The 23,536-nt window shown below is 35.4% G+C and overlaps 1 protein-coding gene across 1 annotated transcript in view; it reads right to left on the minus strand.

Annotated features, from left to right (window-relative positions):
* LOC150089408 (ribosomal RNA processing protein 1 homolog B-like) overlaps window positions 1–20,324 on the minus strand; it is a 38,089-nt gene extending 17,765 nt beyond the window's left edge. The window contains exons 1-4 of the mRNA XM_090389972.1: window positions 20,271–20,324; window positions 18,972–19,064; window positions 18,240–18,434; window positions 10,684–10,799 (exon numbers count right to left, since the gene is read on the minus strand). Of these exons, the coding sequence (XP_090246098.1) occupies window positions 10,684–10,799; window positions 18,240–18,434; window positions 18,972–19,064; window positions 20,271–20,324 (458 nt within the window). The remainder of the gene's footprint in view (window positions 1–10,683; window positions 10,800–18,239; window positions 18,435–18,971; window positions 19,065–20,270) is intronic.
* Window positions 20,325–23,536: the final 3,212 nt, after the last annotated feature.

Genomic DNA, 23,536 nt, shown 5'->3' on the forward strand with positions numbered 1-23,536 from the left:
AGGTGAGGGTTACCTGTACTGTCAAAAGAAATAAATATTATTGATGCAATATTTAATAGTGTGTCAGCCCACCATTAAGTAGTCTTAATTATACATCAGTATGCCAAACCAATTTTTGAAAAGAAGGTGGTAATTTTGTCCATTTCTCCTTCAACACAGTGATCAATTCAGCTACCAACTGTAGGCATGTTGGCTTCACTTGATGTCAGTGTTTCAGTTCCTCCAAAAGGTGTTCAGCGGTTTAATGGCAAAACTGTGGGCAGGCCAATGAAGCTTTTACCTGCTCATGCACTATAAGCTGTGTAGTATAGTGCTAGTGCATTGCCATGCTGAAACAGAAAATGTTCTTCCCCATTCTACTGCCAGTGTAGGAAGAAAGGAATTGTGTCAATGTACTGCATGGCGTTCATTGTTTCAGCAAATGATAACCAATGGTCCAAGTCCAAACCAAGAAAACTCCAGATGGTGTATCACCTATGCCGAAATTCACAGTTGAGTTGATAAACTCTGATTAATAACATTCTACTGGTATCTGCCAGACCTGAACATGCCCATCAGATCATAACATATACTGTGATTCATCACTCCAAAACACAGCTTTCCAATGTTTCAAGGACCAATTATGGATAGATTACGCATGGGCAAGTTGACACTGTGCTGTCATGTTCCTACTGTGATACATTAGCATGTAGATGCCACTATTTTAACAAATTAAATTAATTTAATTTTTAATAATAAGTAGTTAAAATGCAAAAAAAAAAAATTACATAATACAAAATAAATAAGAAAATTTGCCAGACGGAATGAAATTTATCTATTTCAAGGTGAGAATAATGAATGGTGCGGGTTGTTAACAGTGACCACTGTTAAGAGATTAACATCATGAAAAGTTAATATTATCTATATATAAGGTGATTGAGACTAGTTAAAGATTTGCAGATGGAAGTATCCAGAACTCTACCAGAACAATTCTTGTATGCAAAAAAAGACATCTTCATATAATAACACAAAAAACATCTCTGGCTATAAACTAGTGCAACATCTGATGCTAAATCAGCTACACAAGGTGCATAACAACATGCATTGCTGTCAGAGTGGATCTGGGCTTCATCTGAGAGTGAAAAACACACACAAGAAATGAAGCTATTACCATTACAAATGTGCAGTACTTCTACTGGCCTTACGGTTAACAAGATAAAGATAATTGTTGCAAAAAAATAGGATGCAGTATCCAAAGATAAAGAAAATAAGACATTATTTATTCAAAAAAGCAGGGTGCAGTAATCATAAATACAAGATATAACAGTGATGTGCATAATCAAATGATCAATAATCAATCATATGCATATTAGTTAATTACAGAATTGACATAGTTGTAAACTGTAGGGGGAAAAATATGACACAAGGAATGGATCTGCTCTCTCTCTCTCTCTCTCTCTCTCTCTCTCATAATTGATTATGAAAATGCCACAATAATTATGCCAAATGAACGTTTAAAAGAACAAATCACGCAGATGCAAAAAAAAAAAAAACTTGTGGCTTTTTTTTAAACAAAATTTTTAAAATTACAAGAAATATAAAATGAGAATACAGAATAGAACTTTTGATGAAAATGATGCAATGAATGTGAATAATCACTAAACCTGCTTCTCAGATTCTATTGATGAGGGAGTGAACCTAAGGCTGATTATTACTATGGGAATGGAATTTGACTATTTCCTGAATAGTGGTGGGATGAATATTGCTATCATTGGATAATTCTTCATTGTTGGCTATACAACAACTTTTGTTTTTAAATAAATTAAGGTCCTCTTTGTTGAAAAATGGAGTCCTTTCTGTTAATGGCATTATAATTGAAATATGCATTCTTAAAAAGCTGTTCTTGAATAAGTATTAGTGGATAATAGGGTTGCATATTTGAAATTACGAGGAAGATTCTGCAATATGTGAATGCAAGTGGCCATATCGTACAGTTTGGCCATGCAGATCTCACTGACCTATGAGTCATATAAGATGTTGATATGGTTTCCAGAATTTGTTTTGTATTAAAAAATAGTAATGGAAGTGGAAATTACCCTTTCCATTACATGAAGGGGAATAACTATTTCTTACAATTTTTTTCATGTATAGTAATATTTTTTGAAGTGATTTATCTTCATAAACTTTCAAATATCTAAGCATGTAAGCACTCTACCTACTTTAAGCAGGGATGAGATCACCACTTAACTACTCTCCTCCCACATGGGATTTTATGAATTATTCAATATTGTCATCTCAAGGCAAGATCAAACTACAGTTCTTTTCTTTTTTAAGTCTCAATCAGTTCCACTCTTGCTTCAGCTTCAAAATCTTCAAAAACACAAACAGAACAAAACTAGCACCCTCACTCCTTGACATTCTTCTAACCAGATATGGCAACTATATTTTGAATTAATTGACAGAAAACACCACAGATGTAAGGGAATATGGAGTTTGAATTACAAATCATTCAATAAAAGGAACAAAATCCTTGAAGTAATTTTTCCATAAACTGCAATAATACAAATTAAGTTCCACCCCTACAGAAATCAGCATTACAATTTAAGATGTAGTGTCATGCCCAGAGTGCCAAGCGATTTTTCTTCAGCGAATTATAAAGTGGTCCTTCCAAGTGATTTTCTTCTGTTTCCTGTTTCATTTCTAGCTGCTCTCTTATACTCAGTTCATTGTAAGTGGTTCTTTACTTAGAAGATTTTAAGTTAGAACCCAGGAAGGAAAATCACCTTTCTTTTATTAGGATATTTATCCATTTTCTCACTAACAAACTAATCCTCCAGCCGCTTGGTCACTAGGTGGCACCGCTCCTGCCTCCCCATGGCAGGGCCAGAAACCTGAAAGTAAAAATAATCCTTTCGGGGCTAAAAGGAGCAACAATGGACTCAACAAAGCAGGCTTCTCCCGGAACTATGGATCTAACTGATCATAATCGGCAGTATGATCCTAATCCATCTACTGCCAAAAGACAAAAGAAAGATGTGACCCAAACCATCTCTCCACTCTTTCTAATTTTTCATTCCTTATCAGACTAGCCAGTTAGTAAACTTTCTCCCTTTGTAATACAAAGGTGTCTAGAACATGTAGCTGGTCCACCGAAAATGGTTCACCACTTGAAATCAGGCAGCCTACTGATAGAAATGACAAATCACTGACATTCTAAGCTTCTTCTTAAAACCACAACTTTTGGAGGGATTCCCATCAAAGTCACTCCACATGCCACTTTAAATACATCTAAAGGGGGGGACCTCCTGAACAACTCTGAAGAAGAAATCATACAAGAGGTACAAAAACAGAATGCCATACATGCCAAAAGAATCCTTATTAAAAAGGATGGAAACCTGATACCTACCCACACTATCATACTTACTTTCAGTACTCCAACTCTACCATCATCAGTCAAAGCAGGATACCTGAATTGCCACGTAAAGCCATACATCCCCAATCCAATAAGATGCTTCAAGTGTCAAAAATATGGCCATTCCCAAACAGTATGCAGAGGATAAGCTATTTGTGCCACTTGTGGCTCAAAAGAACATAACAGTAAAGAATGCAATACACAATCTCCTTGCTGCGCAAACTGCAAAGGAGACCACCCTGCCTATTCCAGAGACTATAATATATGGAAAAGAGAAAAGCAAGTTCAAAAATATAAAAATGAACATAAGATCACATATCAAGAAGCCAAAAAGCAGATACCACTACTTCCAGCAGTGAGATCATATGCAGCAACAACTGCAGTGCAGAAAACAAAGGTAACTGCAACACAGACTGATATCTCAGTCCTGCCTAACATCTCAATAGCGGATTGGACATGTAATCTTCTTTTACAAACAAAACCAAAAGTTGACCAGGCAATTAATATGCCCATTGTAATCTCAACCAGATGCTGAAGATCCAACACCAATAAGCAATACAAATCCCACCAAACCTTTTCAAAAAACACAAAAAAAAAAAAAAAAATACTGACACTATGGAAATTGGTGAAAAGGAGCAAGAAGATGAACCAGTTCTGGAACTTTACGCAAATGATGACATGGACAGTGGTGCAGTCACCATTTTGGTTGACTCTAATATTCCATTCAAGCATATTCAGCTGCAAACATCCCTTGAAGCAGTCGCGGTACGCATCGTGACTGGAATTACTGGAGTTGACCATGGTTTCACTCTACCTTCCACCTAATCATGCGTATACACTGCAAGAATTTGGGGACTTAATAGAACAATTACCATCTCCTTTCTGTTTGATGAGGGACCTTAATGGGCATCATATCATTTGGGGATCACTTCATACAAACAAAAGAGGACAGATGATTATAGATAGTTAAATAGAAAGGGTGCAAGAATATTTGCTGATGCTGTCGAGGCAGTGTTAGGTGGGTCGGAAAACTGCTAGTTGGGGGGGATACAAGGACTAATAGAATAACAGTAGCCACTGGCAGAGGTGGAAGTGATTCTTGCACTGCTTCTATTGAAATGAGCAGCAGCCTGGAAAACAAGATGCGGGATATTTCAGAGACTGCTGGGAGTCATCGCGGAACAAGTAAACACATGGGTTGTGTTAGGGCAGCTAAGAATAAGAATAGGTGCATGTATATTTGTATATACACCAATGCTAGAAGTTTGGTAAATAAATTTGATGAATTTGAGGTATTGCTCAAAACATCAAAGGCAGATATTGTTGGGATATCAGAGACGTGGTGTCACACAGATATAAGGAATGCAGAACTGGAATTTGGGGAATACAATGTGTATAGAAAGGATAGACAGGACAGGAGGGGAGGAGGGGTTATGCTATTAGTTAAGAAACACATAAAATCCAAGGAAGTGAAGCCAGTAGGCATTGATGGGCAGGGCAGTGTCGAGTCAGTTTGGTGTGACATAAGCATAGGGAAATCAAAATTGAGAGTAGGAGTGTGCTATAGGCCTAATGACTCTGATGAGTATAATAAGATACTATACACGGAAATAGAGTGGGCCAGTAAATCAGAGAGTCTTATAATGGGGGATTTTAATTTCCCAGATATTGACTGGAATTTGTGGGCTGGTCACTCACACACTAGCAAGGCTTTTGTGGATTTATTGGATGATTGTTTTCTACACCAGCATGTTCGGGAGGCAACTAGAGGGAACAATACTCTTGATCTGATTATCAGTAGTGATTCTACATGCATTCAGAATCTGCAGATAAATGAACCACTAGGTTGCAGTGATCACAGTGTGTTGAAGTGGGATTTACTCAAGGAGGTAACTACCATCAGAGGTAAAGGGAAGGGTTTTTGCTTTCGTAAAGGCGACTACGATGGTCTGAGACAGTACTTAAATTCTGTACAGTGGGACCAACTGATGATGTTACCAACAGCAAATTCAAAATGGGAAGCATTCAAGGACCTTATCTTGGAAGCTACCAGGCTTTACATACCAACCAAGAAATATTGTTCAAGGTTCAGGCCTAAATGGTTGTCAGATGAACTAATGAGGCATATGGCAGAGAAGAAAAATGCATGGGATACATACAAATTAGTGGGCGACATGGAAACCTATGATAGATATAAGTTGGTCTGTAACCAAGTCACAAAGGAGATTAGGCAGGCAAAGGCAGATTATGAGAAATCCTTGGCAAAAGATGCAAAGAAAAACAGAAAAGAGTTCTTTACCTATTTAAACTCAAGAAGGAAAGGGATGAATCAGATTGGTCCACTGGATATCGATGGTTCAACAGTTGAGGATCCTGCTCAGGTGGCTAACAATCTAAACGAGTATTTTGCATCTACATTCACACATGAGGAGTTATTCAGGAAGGGGAATGTCGTAGGTGAAGTAAACATTGGCAGTGAGCTAGATGATTTTGTAATAACTGAGAGGAAAGTCGAGGAGAAATTGTTGAGGATAAACATAAAAAAAGCACCCGGGGTGGATGGGATCTATCCAGTTATATTAAAGGAGGCAGCAAAGGAAGTAAGCAAACCCCTAGCCATAATTATGAGAGCTTCTTTGGACTCAGGGGAGGTACCTATAGACTGGAGATGTGCAAATGTAACCCCAATTCACAAAGGAGGATCAAAGGCTGACACAAGTAACTATAGACCTGTTAGTTTAACTTCTGTTCCGGGAAAATTAATGGAGGCACTGGTTAAAGAAGCACTGCAGGATCATCTAGACAAGAATTCAGTTATAGCTCAGACGCAACATGGTTTTGTTAAGGGCAGGTCTTGCCTGACCAATTTGATTGGATACTATGATGTAGTCACAAAAGAACTGGATGCAGGGAACAACTTTGATATTATATACTTGGATCTTAGAAAGGCTTTTGATACCGTTGCACATGGAAGACTGCTGCACAAATTGGAGCAGTGTGGCGTTGGAGGCAGATTGCTGCTATGGATAAAGGGATGGTTCAGTGGCAGAAGACAGAGAGTGGTAATCAATGGACACTGCTCAACGTGGACTAATGTTATTAGTGGAGTTCCTCAGGGTTCAGTGTTGGGTCCGTTATTGTTTTCTGTATTTATTAATGATATTGATGATGGTGTATCAAGCTTAATGTCTACGTTTGCAGACGATACAAAGGTTGGCAGGGTTGTTAAGGACACTACTGATGCTATGCTGCTGCAAAAGGATCTGGAAAGGTTGAGCAGATGGGCTGAGAGATGGCAAATGAGGTTTAACATTGACAAATGTAAAGTACTACATATGGGAAACAGTAACCCCAGAGCAAAGTATCAACTCTGCGGTACTACACTGACAGTGGTAGAGAATGAAAAGGACCTGGGGGTATTTGTACAGGCAGATATGAAGTTCTCTGAGCAGTGCAGACGAGCTGCAAGAGTAGCTCATGGTGTCTTGTCAATGATATACAGAAATTTTTCTAGCAGGGATAAGGAGGTGATTATTCCCTTGTATAAGGCAATGGTCAGGCCACACCTTGAGTACTGTATACAGGTCTGGAGGCCTCATTTCAAGAAGGATGTAGAGCTGCTGGAACGAGTACAGAGAAGGGCAACAAGACTAGTGAATGGAACAAAGGGTTGCTCTTACAAAGAAAGGCTTAAGTTTTGCAAATTACAGAGTCTGGAGACTAGGCACCGGCGAGGTGATCTGATAGAGGTGTATAAGGCCTTGAATGGTTTGAGCATGCTCAATGCCGATGGGATTCTACCTCTTGCTCAGAATAATCATCTGAGAGGGCATAAATTCAAATTGAGGAAAGACAGATGTCGGATAGATGTGCGGAAATTTGCCTTTAGCCAGAGGGTAGTTGGTTGGTGGAACAGACTTCCATCACTTGTTGTTGAAGTTGATAGCCTAAACAAATTTAAGGCTCAGCTGGACAGGTATTTCGAACGAACGGAGGGGTGAAATGGGGGTGGTGTGTTTTTTTTTTTTTTTTTTTTTTTTTTTTTTGGCTGATGCTGAATAAGCTTGCTTTCTTGCATCATGTGCCTTTACTAATGCTAATGCTAGATAATAGGAATTTAACATCTTAAACACAGGTACTCGCACCCATGTCTATTTACCAACAGGGACTACCTCTGCAATCGACCTCACCATCTGTTCCACAGCTCTCTTCTCTCCTTGACTGGTCTGTTTCTGATGATCCCTCTAGCAGTGATCATTACCCAGTTGTTTGTCACCTACTAGAAAATGACGTACCGCAACCTATAAGAGGTATAAAATGGAAATTTTGCAAAGCAAACTGGGAAAAATACCAATGTGCTGCTTCTTTAGATGAGAAAACCATAAGACATTCTGATATCAATATGCTGTTACTCATATCACAAATCAAAGAATTTCTGCAGCAAATATTGCAATACCAAAGACAGCTAACCAGTTTCATAAATATTACAAGCAATAGCAGAATGAAGAATGCTTGGAAGCAAAGAAAGAAAAAAATAAGTTTCGGAATCAATTCAGAAAGTTCCCCACCAACACTAATCTCATAAAACATAAGAAAGCCAGAGCAAAAGTACATTATATATCCCGGAAATCTCAGAAAGAATCCTGCATATCTTTTGCAAGCAAAATTAATAGAAATACGGACAGCTGAATAATCTGGAATAAAATTAGACAAATTTCAAGCAAATATTCAACAGCACCTAAACTGATCATAAGCTGGAAAGGTCATGACATAACTGAATCAGAAAAAATTGCAAATCTACTAGGAGAAATCAACTGGAGGAACTGTCATCAACAACATCATACAGACCAATTTTTCAAACATATAAAGCTCAAATCAAAAAATACAAAATTAATTTCCACACAACTCATGAAATTTCATACAACCATCCCTTTACTATAAATGAATTGCATAAAGCCAAATCAAAGCAAAGTGCAGCAGGTCCGGATGGAATCCACTATCATATGATTAAACACATCACTGAAAATTCCTTGTGCATGCTCTTGCTGCTATATAATAGGATATACCTTGAGGACTAATATCCAGACTCTTGGTGACATTCATTTGTACTGGCCTTTCCGAAACCTGGGAAGGACCACTCAAACCCATATAATTATTGCCCCATTGCCCTTACTAGCTGTCTAGGTAAAATTTTATAAAAAATGGTAAATGATCGGTTAACATGGTTTCTTGAATTCCACAATCTCCTTAGTCCTAGCCAATACAGTTTTCGGAAAAACAAATCAATAATAGACATAATGACAAAAGCAGAATCAAATATACGCAATGCCTTTTCCTGAAACGAACACCTTGTAATGATATGCCTTGATATTGAAAAGGCTTTCGACATTACCTGGAGATATGGTATCCTTCATGAATTGCACAAATTAGGACTTCGAGGCCATCTGTCAAAGTTTCTTCAGAATTTCATGTCTAAAAGAACTAAGTCCACTACCACCATGTGGTGTCTTAAATATACAATCAAGAGCAGGGGGGTCCCCCAAGGCTCAGTCCTCAGTGCAACCCTATTTTCTATCAAAATCAACATTATTATAGAAGTTATTCCAGTAGAAACATACCTATATGCCGATGACCTCACAATTTCATGTCACTCACAGAATATGCAGACAATCGAGAGGTAGCTTCAATGTGCTATTAATAATATAGTGTCCTGGTCCATCTACAATGGATATCGAATCTCAGTACAAAAGACAGTAGAAATGCACTTCTGCAGAAAACAAAAAGGTGCATCCTGATCCAGAACTAAGAATAAGCAATCAACAAATCCCACTCAAACATAGTATCAGACTTCTAGGACTAATAATGGATTGCAAATTAAATTTCCTAGAACACACAAAATATATGTACTGTGTGCTTAAAGAAATTAAACATTCTCTTGAGCAATATCAGCCATGACATGGGGGGGGGGGCCCTGATCGTTACTCAATTTTGCACGTTTATCATGCAATAATAAGATCTAGATTAAATTATGGTTCTCTCATCTACTCCTCAGCTAGGAAAAGTGTGAACTGGTTAGATCCAATTCATCACGGTGCATTAAGTGTTGTTTCCGGAGCATTTCGTACCTCACCTGTGTATAGTTTATACACAGAGATCCGTGAACACCCACTCAGTCTTCGTAGACAAGTTCTTCTTCTGAACTATGCTGCAAAAGTTCAAAGCCTTCCCAGACATCCCACATGGCAATATCTGTATAATACGAAACTTTATATGCGAACAAACCTAACACATGCAAACCTGTGGGTATCCGACTAAAAGAAATACTCTCATAATTGAACTTAAGTATAGACAAAATCTACCAAGATATCCCGACATCAATTCCTGCGTGGGAAATCGGTTTAGTTGACTGTGACATGGCCCTCATAAAACGAAAACAACAATATCCCAAATCAACATATAAAACAGCTACATTCCTCTTATGTAATGCAATTCTCTGACTATTCTCATCTGTACACTGAGGGGTCCAAGACTGATGCACACATTGGTGCTGCAGCCGCCTTGCCAAACAGCATAATTTCACAGTCTCTTCCAATAGAGTGCAGTGTCTATAGTGCTGAATTATTTGCAATAAGTCTCGCCCTGGATCACATTGCCAAAACTTCTCTGGTAAAAAGTATAATTTTCTCAGACTCATTAAGTGCAATATATGCTTTTAAACTAGAAAATCATACGTCTCATCCATATCTAAGAAAAATTCTTTCCTGCCTATCACATTTTAAGACAAAAAACCAAAGAGTCAGTTTCACTTGGATTACTGGACATTCTGGAATACTCTGCAATGAACTTGCAGATCATGCTGCAAAACATTCGTCAAATGAAAATTCTCACTTGAATAAAATTCTGCTCAATGATTTTAAAAGCGTCAACCGAAAAGCCTCTGAAAATATGGATGCAGGCCTGGAAATTGCAAACAAACAATAAGTTATACCAAATCAAACAGCAGCAGAAATCCTGGAAATTAAGTTTTCCAGGATTGCCCAAATTGCCCACCAATCAGCTTTCAAATCACATGCAAATGAACCATTAAGCCTTAAACTCATTATAGGAGAAAAATCAAATGTCAGTGAACTCTTTTCATACCTCAGTTTAATAAACCTTACCAACCATATCTAATATGTCAAATCAGTAACAGCATAACAGGAAATAAAACTTGGACAGGTGCAATACAGCTGAAGCCGCTCTTGCGCCTTTAAACGCCAAACAATAAGTAGTGTCAGCGATCACACTCATACCTAATTCTTCTTTCATAACTTGAAAAATATGCTTCACAGCTGTTTTCCCACACATGAAGCACCACGTGTAGCATCAGAGCATGTCTGGACATGTCTTGTATATCATCACGAAGAACCTAACAATAAAATAATTAAATTCAATGAAGTCAAATAGGTTTATGGCTAAAGCCTTATGCTATGAGAGCTATATAATGTAACTGTTACATGAAGGGCATAGCCACATTCTGTATCATATTTCTGTACCTAGTGTTCAGCAAACTAAGCCTGCTACCTAGTGCATCAATCTTATACTGTGCAGGCACTCCACCAAAAGCTGCTTTGGTATTGCACCATCCTAAATAAAATGCACTGCTCTGATGAAGAAATATATTAAAACAGCAGACTATATCCAGTCACTGCTCTTTTAAATGGCAACTGAAATTTAGGAAATTACAGTAAAAATTCAGTACACATAGTGCATGTTACTTTACTAATTAAGGTTAAGGAATATTGAATATGATATCACTTGAAATACAATAGGCAAAGTTGTCTCACTTTGCAAAAATGTGATTTTATTTCCTTTTTTCTTAATATTTTTTAAGCAGAAAAAACAAGATAAAATGTATAATGGCAATTACACTGCTTTTCTCATGCAGAATAAAGAAAGATTGATTAGTTAGGGAGAGAAATGCATATTAATTGAAATTAATATGGTCTTAAAACAATTTTTTTTAAGTGTAATGGTCTCTTCTCCAATGGAGCCTTTCTCTCATGGCCATTTTCAATCTCATGTTATTTGGCCTTAAAATAATGCAAAATGAGATGATCTGCGAGACTTCTATTCTTCTTTTCCTTGGTTGGATTACTGTTTTAAATCTTCTGATGGCAATGTTTTCTCAATGTACCAGTGAAATTATTCTTGTAGGAATGAAATACTTTATTTCACATGCCACCATAAAATCTCATCCTTTAACTAAACCTTGGTTTTCCAATAGATGTGCTAACGTTGTTCAAGACAAGAATGTTACATACCACAATCCAAATCTCCAGGTTAATTTTCTGCATACATCAAAGCTTGCAATAATTGTAAAGCAGCTATTAATCAGTCCTAACTAGATTTTGAACAGGTTAAGAGTAGAAAACTTGCTTCTTGTCTAAATGATAGTCCAGCCAAAGCTATTGGCTGCAACTTTTGCTCATCTCTATTCCCACCTCTGTTAAAACCTGATAGTTCTATTGCCACCTCAGCTAAAGATAAAGCTGACCTGCTGGCATCATGATCTTGGTAAACCATTTCCTACCATTCTTGATACACTCCCTTTAATGCCTCTTGTAGTCTTCCATCAAAATAATTTTGATGGAAGACTACAAGACTACAAATTTGAACATTCTTAATGCCAAGAAAGCACCAGGTCCTGATGGTATTCTCCACTTATTCCCAAAACATGTGCTCCTGTTCTGTGTTGCCTTTTTATACTATCTAATTACACTGGTGTTCTTTCTTCTGCTTGGAAATCTGCACAAATCCAACTAGTGGCTAAAAAGGGAAACAAATCTCTCCCATCCAATTATAATGCCATTGCCTCCACTCATTCTAAAGCAATCGAAAAATCTATTAACTGCCAACTCCAAAACTATCTACAAACCTTACATTTCATCAATGATTGCCAATGGAAAAGTTTGGAAAAAATCAAAAAGCTGTTACTCCTGACATTTCAAAGGCTTGTTTTTTTTGATCATGTTTGGTATAAAGATTTTCTTAGTATGCATCCATCTTACAGATCGCGAACTGTTTTTTGCAAGTGGGTATCCAGTTTTCTTTCTGACTTCTCCCTCTCTCTCTGCAGGTTACAAGACAGAACTTAGAAGACAGAAGGCTCTCTGCATCTAAGTTCTCCAATAATGCTGGAATTCCCTAATGTTTAGTCCTTTCTCCCACTCTTTTCCTCTTCAATATTAATGACCTTTTTCTACTGACTGGAAATCCTATCCACAGTTTTGCTGATAATAACACATTGCGTTCCACCTTCCAGTTTGAGAAACCTTGCTCTGCACGAACAATTTCAACTTCTCGAATATCCACTACCAATTTCCTAAATGATGTGTGCAAAGTAGGGCAAAGATAACTTAGTTAATCTCAATCTTTTCTAAATCTCAGCCCTGTCTTATATCCCTCAAAAAAAGGATTCTTCTGCTCCTATGCTCATCTTCAACGACAAGATCACACTCTATTAGAGATTAATAGAGCCCTCTCTATTAATTTCTCTTGGAAAAAGCACATCACAAATATTGCTTCCTTTGCATCTATCCAATGCAAAAGAGAAAACCAGTGGGTTTTCTCTTTTGCTCTTGGTGTTACTCTTCTTCTAAACAGCTACTCAAATCTATACAAATCGCCATATCATGGAATATTGTTCCCACATCTGGGGCAGTGGCCCCATAACCTCTCTCAGGCTTCTAGATTCCACTCAAAAGAGGGCAGTTAGGTTAATTAATGACCTGTCTCTTACACTTATAAAGTCTCTCCAATCTCTGTCTCATAGATGTTCTGTTTCTACTACATGCTTTTTTCTATAGATACTTTCATGAGTACTGCTCTTCTGAACTGGCTTCTATAATTCTCCCTCTTTCTCTTCCAACCCAGTCTCAACACATTCATTCCACAACCAGTCAGCATCCTCTTACTCTCCAATTTCAATCTCACAGAACCAACTTTCCTTCTTCCTCATTTTATTCCTTCAACTTCTGTTTACCGGAACAACCTTCCTTCGCATATATTTCTGGAAAATTAAAAGCAACAAAAATTCAAGTATCTTTTTTTTTTCATTTTTTCAACCTTCAACCCACACACAATACTAAGTACTATAGTTTCTATTACCTTTCATATTTGGGGTTTTCATAAAAAAAGAAAAGAAAATTCGAAAACTCTAAACACAGTTTGGTGCTAAAATATACCTTTAAAATTCCAATATAAAAGGAGTTAATATTTCCTTTCTTATTTTGTATATTTTAACTGGCACCAAATTTATAAAAATAACTTACTCTTTTGTAGTTGACAATATAAAACAGTATGGCTTCAGAAATAGCAATGCTTTGTTTGAAGGTAGCTAAAAACAAACAATAAAGAAATTAATTATACAATGGCAACTGTCTATTAAACTACTCATTAAAAAAAAAAAAATTAAAAATGCCAGTTACAAACGATCTCAGTGCAAAGAATAACTCTGATATAATTTGGTTAAATTTCAGAAAGGCTTTTAAACAGTTTCACCTAAGTATTCAAGAGAACAATCTATTAGAAAAGATACTGAAGCTGAAGGTCCCAAAGGTGGAGCCTTGCCTTGCCTTCCTTCATGTTTAACATCCTGGTATTGTAATAGAGGCAATATGTGAATGGAAAAGTAATGTCTCCAAAATCCACAAAGGAAATGATGGACAACTACAGACCAGTGACTGACTTCAGTAACAGGAGAGATCATGGATTATTTTTGCAATACGATACAGACCACTTTGATAGATATGGTGTCCTTTCTGATCTTCCTTAAAGGCATTGATGAGGGAATGCAGGACGGTAGGAAGGGTGGTTAACAAGCAAAACCAGACTACTTTGGTTTAAAATGATTTGGATCAGCTACAGATAGGGTCCAATAAAAAAAGAAGGGAAAAAATCTGGCAACGATAATTTAATGCTTCTAAATATAGTTTTCCATCTAGGAAACAGAAATCTAGGAATTATCTATAAAGTAGAGGAGAGGGAGAGGAGATAAAGTGCTTCAACATGAAAAAGACATGTCATAACACAATCAGATATGAAACTTACCATGCAGTGTCAAGAAGCAGCTAGGAAAGCACATTATGTCCTGTTTATGGTTTACAAGACCTTTGCAAATAGGAAGAAGTGTGTCATTGTTCCTCTGCATAAGGTAATTACGAGACTTAATACTTCAGATTTGAATGCTACACCTGAATAAAGACGTGGAGCTTCAGCATGTTCAAAGAAAGGCAACCCACTCCCCTCCACAGGACTCCATTTCCTTTATATTGCAATAGGATACCTGAACCCCAGGAAGAAGAAAAAAAAAAAAAAAAAAGTAATATAGTAAAAAAATAGCTTTCCATCAGCTTTCAAGTAATCTAACAATAACTGGTAAATATAAATAAGAATTTAACAAAGTCAGAAGAAGAGGAAAATAAGATATTATTTACTCAGGTATATCCATGATTTGCAAGTCCATTCGTATACAAAGGAACAGTGTTGGAGTCCACTGGATTAATTAAAATGTGATTGAAATAAAATTATAATAAAATCAGAAAGAGAGGACAGTACCAAAGTTATAACTTATATCAATAAAATTAAAAAAAGAAAAACAAATGCACAGCACAAGCCATTTGGTGGGTACATGTTTTATACGTCGTAAGACACCAAAGCAGCAAAGTGTATGCTACATTCAATATTTTCAGTCTGAAAACTTGAAAAGGAGCTAATCTACAAAATCTGATTGCTGGAAATGATTGCATTACTTTATGATTAATGCTATGTATAGCTTTATTAAAATGATAGTTTAGATGTGGAACTGAAAATCAGTTTGTTTTGAATTTCTTGTAGAGAGCCTTTTAAATTGGAGATGCCAAAAGTAATTTGGTTAATTACAGATGCAATTCATAACTTCACAATATTTAAGTGGTAGCTGAAAAATGTCATCTTAATTTTTTCCCTTCTATATCTGGAAATAAAATCAAATCCTTCCCATATACATTTCACCATCAATATTATCTAAATGATAACAGTATTTTCTATTTTCATTTCGATTTACTAGATTACAAGAGGCTAACTCTTCATTTTTAGTGCATAACAGTGTCACATGAGTGAATGGTGTCCCCCACCCCAAGAATTAACAGGAGCGTACAAACACTGCTCATCCAGCAACCATAATTCTCATCTATAGACTTACTCTAAAGGGTGGACTAGGATATGAGTTATGGGTAATATATTCTCACCAATGACATTATAATTTGTTAAATTGTAGTCAATGCATGTATTTTTTCTGAAAATTGCTCTTTTGAAAGGAAGTATGATGGATGAAAGACTAAACCAAAAGAAGGGGATATAGGATATAATAAAAAGATGATATAATATATGATATAATAAAAGATGAGTGAAAAACACATAGCTCAAGAAATTTCAAACAAAAAAAAAGTGGGATAAAATATGTTAAACCCTAATTAATAAAAAAAAAAAATTTCAATTCAATAAATATTTATTTAAAAAATAAATGGCATCTGCCAGATGCCATGCAACAGAGTTTGTTCAATTTAGGAAAGCATTGGACGGAATAAAGGTTATGCAATGAGAGAGAACGATCTTAGCGCAAACAGAAATGGAAATGTTGGCTTACCAATGGATCTAGCTGATCAAAAGACAAATCCTAAATAACCTAGGCCCTCTTTCTATGAGTTTGTCTTGATTAATACTAATTCAATACACTTCGAAAATTGTAGATCTCTTAAAGTACCATTTATAACTGACACAATATAATAGCGTAGCTTAATTTATTATGATACTCACCTTTTTATTATCATAATAATTCAAACACTTTAATTTTATTTACAGTGAAAGGTATTTATATCACTACAGGCAACATGAATCACACAGAAATTTTACAACACGATTGATAAATTGTGGAAATCCTTGCACAACACTGTACTTATATAACATGGTTTCATTCTAACACGGTTAGAGAACTGCGACAAATCTTACATACACGGTATTTATGAGCTTTTTGTGTGGAGAAAACCCTTCTAGAAATTTTTCAACATTTTCATTCTTTTTTGTGAATCCCCGCTGTTGACCTGCTAGTCGTTATGCAAAAAAAAAAAACATATTGGGAAATCCCCATGTTAGGTTTTGGTTTTGTGCTATTGAACTTGTGCTTGTTTCAGACCATAAAAAATTGACTTTGAAGCATGCAGTTCATGAATTTTAAGGGTTCTGTTAAGGTTATTTTGATTTTTATTTGATCGTTTAAATTTTTTCCGGATATGTATTACTAATCTTTGTTCTTAAGGACCGTACTGGGATAATTTCTTTTGTTGTGAATTAAATTTTAACCCTAAATTATGCCTAAGGAACTTAGGCATAATTTGGGTAACTGCTAATTTATTTAAAGAATGGTTTCTAAATTGTTTTGTGCCAGCTGTGGTAAACTATTTAAAGTGGTAAAATCTAGAGTTTTATTACTATTGGATAATGCACCAAGCCATCCAAAATGTTGAAGTAATGTTCCTACCACTAAACAACTTCTTTAATTCAGCCATTAGATCAAGTCATATCTACCTGTAAAATTCACTACCTCAGAAAATCGCTACAATCGATTTTGGAAAAAAAAAATGATTCCAAATCTATTGAAGTGATGGAGGCATGGAAACATTTCTCAATTGTGGACTTTAATCACACAAAGAAGTAAAACCATCAACAGGTGCATGTTGGAAAAATGTATGGCCAGAGTCAGTTCATTCAGGAAATGTGGTCGAACCTGTAGAAATCGGAATCGGTGTGATAGTAGAACTTGCTAAATTGTTGATAGGAAGGGCAGGTTTTGACGGTATGACTACTGAAGGTGTTCGAGAATTACTGGCAGAAAGAGAGGTTGGTAAAGAGGATTCAATGGAAATGGCATTGGAGGTAAACCAAATCATTTTAGAGGACGATAGTGCAGATGAAAATTTTGAAGTTCCAAATTTTATACAAAAAAGCATACAGGAAGGCATAAACTTAGGCGAGCAATTATAATCTTATTTTTGAATGTCGATCCTTTGATTGAAAGGAACACAAAATTCAAAAGGGAGCTTCAAAAATGCTTGCCTCCATATCATGCAATTTACAAAGATCTATCAAGCAAAAGCAAACAATCCGATTACTGATTTTTTAAAGAGCCAAAGATACACAAAATCTATATGCTGGTGAAGATATCATCTAAAAACAAGATTCTGCAACAGAGAAAACCTTCTCTGTTTGATTGTTTAGCAACAATGAAGAGGAAGAAAATTAAATGAATGTATATTATCTGACATATATGTATCACAGTTCAGTTATTACTATTTCAAATAAAAATTAAGTTTCTGATAGTTACAAAAATAATGACGTATATTTGTTAGCTTTTGGAATGTAACCCCCACTTTTGTAGTTGTTCTTAGTCCCCTATAATACGGTTTTACACTACACAAGATTTTATAAGAACCTAACTACTGTGTTATATGAGGGTTACTTGTACTGCATATTTATAAATAAAGTAGAAAGAATATGCTTCAAATCTAAAATGACAATTTCGACAATATTTATTTCTGAAAAACAAATATGTATAAAATGCTGACGGATCATATTTTGGTATAATCCGTCATTCAAAAATAAGCAACTCTATTATTTAGAAGTACACAGTAAGTTTAGAAATTTGTCACATTTTTATACCAATATAAATTATATCACTATAGATTAAACAGTACACATGCAATAGTGTTGTCAACTGCATCAACAAATAGTAAAAGCATTAGTATTAGGCTTTCTTTATTTAAATACTTACTTCTTGGCCTCCAATTCGAGTGAGCTCGTCCACATATACATCTGCAAAATGTAGCTTCAACCCAAGCGGAACTTTATCTGAATTAGGACTAGTCACTGTTTTTTGTAATATTTTTTTCAAAGTCTGCACGTGCTTTTTATTCCATTTGCATTTTCGAATGAGTATAAAGCTTTCCCTTAAGAAACGCCGAACAAACTGTAATAAGGAATAAAATAATTATGGAAGAAAATCTAATAAAATAATAAAAAAATCCAAAAATCAATAATTAATCATAATAATTAGCCACTGACAACTGAGTACTGTTTTTAAGAGCTCATATATGTAGAATATTCTTTTATATTAATGCATACTTGCTTAACCAATTTGAGATGTGAACTGCTGGAAGAACAGTATGTCATCAACTTTAAGTAAGAAATAGTAAATTACAACACTGATAATTTAGAATTTAGTGAGAAAAGTGGTTGGCTGTTATACAGCACTACACAAAAGATTTACAAACCACACACAGGTGTAAATATTTTACTTTTCTTAATTTGGAACCATTAACTAGTACAAAAGGTCACCAATCAGCAGTATCATCCTGTCACAGGGGTTGACAGCCTTTCAAAAGTAGTATCCTGAGTTCCTTCTAATGTGGAGTTTCTGGTGTAAATGAAATTTTGAAAATAGGGGGTATCAAGACCAAGCTTATCATCTAAAAACAACAAGATTCAATGTGGCCTCAACACTTACTTTTTTCACTGATGATAAGCCAACTTTCAATCCTCCTGAAACAGACTTTAAATAAAGATAAGTCAAAGAACAAATGAAAGTGTCTGTGAAAGCCTAAGAATATATACATATATCACCCCAAAAGAGTTAACCTGATCTGATTACTCTAGCAGAACTAAATTGTAAACCCCTGGCACCACCATGCCGTGATGGGACTAATTGTATGTATATCATGCTGCAATTAAGGATTGTATTCTATTCTATTCTATAAACGACCTCACCTGAGATACAAGTCTTTCTAAAAACTGAGCTAGAACCATGGGTTCTAGATTACAGGGACGGAACTTGCTCATACAACCATATCTCTGTACCGTAGCCATAAAAAGTATTTAATAAATTTTTTTCTATGAGATGAGTGATTTTTGCATCAATATCAATGGCTTCACAGATGCTCTGGGTCACAGGCATAACCCTGAAGAATGGAGACATATATAGACTTGTAAAACCATACGTTTAAGGCTGAGCTGTGCCATGATGAAATTAATTATTCATTAAATGGACATGTTATTGTTTTCAAGGAAAACTTTGCAAATATGGAATTCTACAAAAAATCAATTAGACAACCTATAACTGAAAAATTTGTTGTGATCTAGTTAACTTTTTGCTGGGTTTTCAATTTGGTTTCACAAAACTTTGCAGCTTCTTTTGTGAATGGGGTAGCAGATTAAGTGGTTTCCATTATATTCAAGATTAGTCATTTCCTAGACAGAAGAATGTTTGACATCCACCACTAATTGCCAGGGAAAATATTTTATTTTCCCCTCTAATACAGTCAAAATCAATTAGAGAGTCATTGAAAGGACTGCAATATTCTTGACATTATAACAGAGGCTGAAATTTCTTTAAAATTATATTGAAATTAGTAAAAAATGTAATAATAAAATTTAATTAACAATTATAAAATACACTATTTACATACATAGACATTAAATTGATCTATCCAACAGTGGAACACACAAATTCTTAATTCCAAATAATTTGACAAAATTATCTGCTTTAATCCTTTAAACCACTTACTGGGATATTTTCACTTTAAATCACCTTAAAGAGCCTTGTTGACATCAGAATGTTCAAGTTTACATATGCACTTCATTTTGCTATAATCATTTTAAATTGACTTAATAATTTAATTTTTTTTTGTTTTCATTTCCAAATTATATGCCCAACTGAGTTCAATAAGTTAAATTCACAAGCAACAACACTTTCTATGTCTTTAATAGGGAAAAAAAAAAACACCTTTCATTTATCCTCAACACTTACCTTTTCTCTTGCCATCCATTGTAACAGTACTGTACTATTTGGTGTAAAAACCATGTCTTCATCTTCACAAAAGAATGATATTAACTGACTGAAATTCAGAATGAAAACAACAGTAACCATATATGTGGGAGATACTAAATGCTTGAGAGTTTACTCTAAAAAAATACCTTTGCGACTGTCAGTTTCTTAAAACAAGTGTGCTTCCATACTGAGGCATATTTTGTAGATAGACTAATTTGTAGTACAGTACTAAACAGACTGCACCACAAAGAGTGGCCTGGTTATGTAATCAGTCTCTCATGTACACAAATAACAATAATAAGAGTGATGTATATAAAGTGCTTAGCATCATAATACACAGCCATTTCTGAATAAACAGAATTTTTAAGGTGGCATCGTTTTAGGTTATATCTCATATTGTGAATACCTTCACAACGAGTTGCCATGATATTGCACTACTTTGAATAAGTAACGCTTCACCTAAGGAGAGGTATTCACAATATGAGATATAACCTAAAACGATGCCACCTTAAAAATTTTCTGTTTATTCAGAAATGGCTGTGTATTATGATGCTAAGCACTTTATATACATAGTCTAAATTTGTTTGCAGCTTGAGGCTCTAGCCCTAAATGCGCCTTAGTCTAATAAGAGTGATTTAAATTTCCACCTTTCCTGCATGTTTTGGTTTCATAAACTCCTACATGAGAGAGAGAGCCTCATATGCTACCACATTCTTCACAGTTTACTCTGCAGCATAATAAAATAAAAATAAATAAATAAAATGTTCTTGTTTAACCTCTGCCATGGCCACAATGTCAGAAGAGTTTAAATTGTGAATACAACTGTTAATTGTATTTAGCAGTCACAAGCTTGAACCACAATCCACACAATGTGTGTGTGTGTGTGTGTGTGTGCGCGCGCGCGCTACTGCACTCTTTCTCTTGACCACTCAGCTACATTAGGTCCATCACAATGTAAACTTATAAAAAAAAACCCAGAAATAACTGAATTAAAGTAAATTTGACTGTAACTAACACACACACACACACACACACACGACAGCAAAATTATGCTAAAAAAACGACAAAAGTAACATTAAAAAAAGGTTATTAACTTATATGGCAAATGCATCTTGCTGGTCAGTTTTCTGAAAAATCTGATTTTATAGCGGAATTCTCAATATTTCTGATATCATTTTAATTGAGTTTGACTGTAAATCAAATTATGCTTAATGAAAAGTTTTGTAAAAGTGTTAGACAAAGAAAGATGTAACTTCCAATATTTGAAACAAAAAATTCATTGACTTAGTGATACGAACAGAAATTCACGGACATAGTGATACAATTACAACAAAGATAAAAGAGGGAATATTCACTCATCCACAAATCATGATGTTAATGAAAGAGTTCTTAACATCCTTAATGTACATGAATAGCTCCTATGAAATAGGAGTATATTTGCCTCAACCACAAAGTTTCATAGAATGCATCTATGAAACTTTGTGGTTGAGGCAAATACACTCAGCCAGGAAGTGTTCTCCAAACAATCTCCACAGCCAAATATGTGTAGCACGATTTTTTACAACACAGCACCATCTGCCACTGCTTTAGTATTCATGAACTGTAAGCAACAACAACCAAAGGTGCAGCATAAGCTACAGGCTTCCTTGCACCATGTGACTAATACTAATGTGAATTATTGCTTTCTGCCGAAAAATTCACTGAAGTAACTTTGTATCAATACTTTTTAAGTATCGTTCATTATTTATAGCAGAGATTTAGTTCTTCCATCAAAAAAAAAAAAAAACCTTTCCCATTTCACCCATCCATTCACTCCAAAGTTTGTCTAGTTCTGTCTTGAATTTATTTAAGCTGTTAACTTCCACAATGACAGATGGAAGTTTGTTGCTGCAATCAACAACCTGCTGACTAAAGGCAAATTTCCACATATCTGTTCTGAAAGTCTTTCCTCAAGAATTTATGTCCGCTCAGGTGAGTAATCTTAGCAAGAGGATGAATCCCATCAGCATTTAGAGTGTGCATTAATAGTTGCTGTGGTGTTGTGTTTGTTCTCCTGCAAATATATGCTAGAATGAATGATTCAAGATGAATCTGTTACAACATTTTTATACACTCTAAGTCAGCAAGTGTTGCTCTTCACAACTCTGAAAAAAAGAAGAATTCGAGAGATAGTTTTCAAGTGATAGCAAACGAAATTTATGTTCCTCTTCAACAAGGTATCTCATAGTTTCTATAGGCAGCCACGAAGCTGAGAAGCTTTCAGTGTAAGTATTACTGTCTCGCAGGTTAACCAAGGTCAGTCACTTTACTGTTTTTGTCTGATTATAGCGCGCAAGGTCACCTGTCATTGTTCTTACAAAGGGGAACGTGCTTTTCAAAAGACTACTGATTAATCTGCAGTGGTGGGACCTTAAGTACTGTGTGTAGTTCAAATTAGGACTGTTCTAAGCTTATCTCTAGAATCACACTTAACCGTGTGAATGTATTTTAAAGAATTCTAAAGTATTTCAACTAATTCTCTGATCAGTTTACTATAAAATTAGTTCAGATAGCAATAATACTGTTTTGAATAATGCAGATTTTATATTTTGCATTTTAAATTTTCATTTGCATCTTAATATAAAAAGAAATTTATTGTTTTTACTGTTAATTACAATGGCTCCGCAAGTGCAAATTATTTGCCATATGTGTAAAAAGAAATGCAAAGACTTCTTCCAACGCAATGTGGAATGCGGTCTTGTGTACTGCATAAAATGCATAGATTTGTCAACGGTAAACTGGAAAAAGATGTCACAGGCAGCTATCGACTCGTGGAAAGGTCCCTGTTGCATAAATTACAGGCAGACAAAGAAAAAACAGAAGAAAAATGAAAATAACTCAGGATCAAGCCCAACGGATCTTTTAAGATTTTCTGACGGTGAATCTCTGTGTTTCACCTCATCGTCAAATGGCACACAACAGAGTGGGCTATCTGAGGACATACCTCATTACATGGTATCAGAGCAGACAAATTGCTCCTTCTCTCACCTTCTTAACCACGAAGTCTCACAAGTTGAAAAGCCAAATGAGATGACCATAAAAATGATTTTTCTAATCCTGGACGCTCAAAAATCCATGATGGCCTCTATTCTTGACAAAACTAAAAAAAATCAGGTCAGAAAACGCCCAACTTTGTGAAATAAATTATATTTTACTACAGAAAATTTGACTTAACAGACTTATTCAAAACTCCAGAAGATCCTTCA

This window comes from Mastigoproctus giganteus, chromosome 2 (genome assembly GCF_048544385.1).
Source record: "Mastigoproctus giganteus isolate SK-2022 chromosome 2, ASM4854438v1, whole genome shotgun sequence".
Classification (NCBI taxonomy): Eukaryota; Metazoa; Arthropoda; class Arachnida; order Uropygi; family Thelyphonidae; genus Mastigoproctus; species Mastigoproctus giganteus.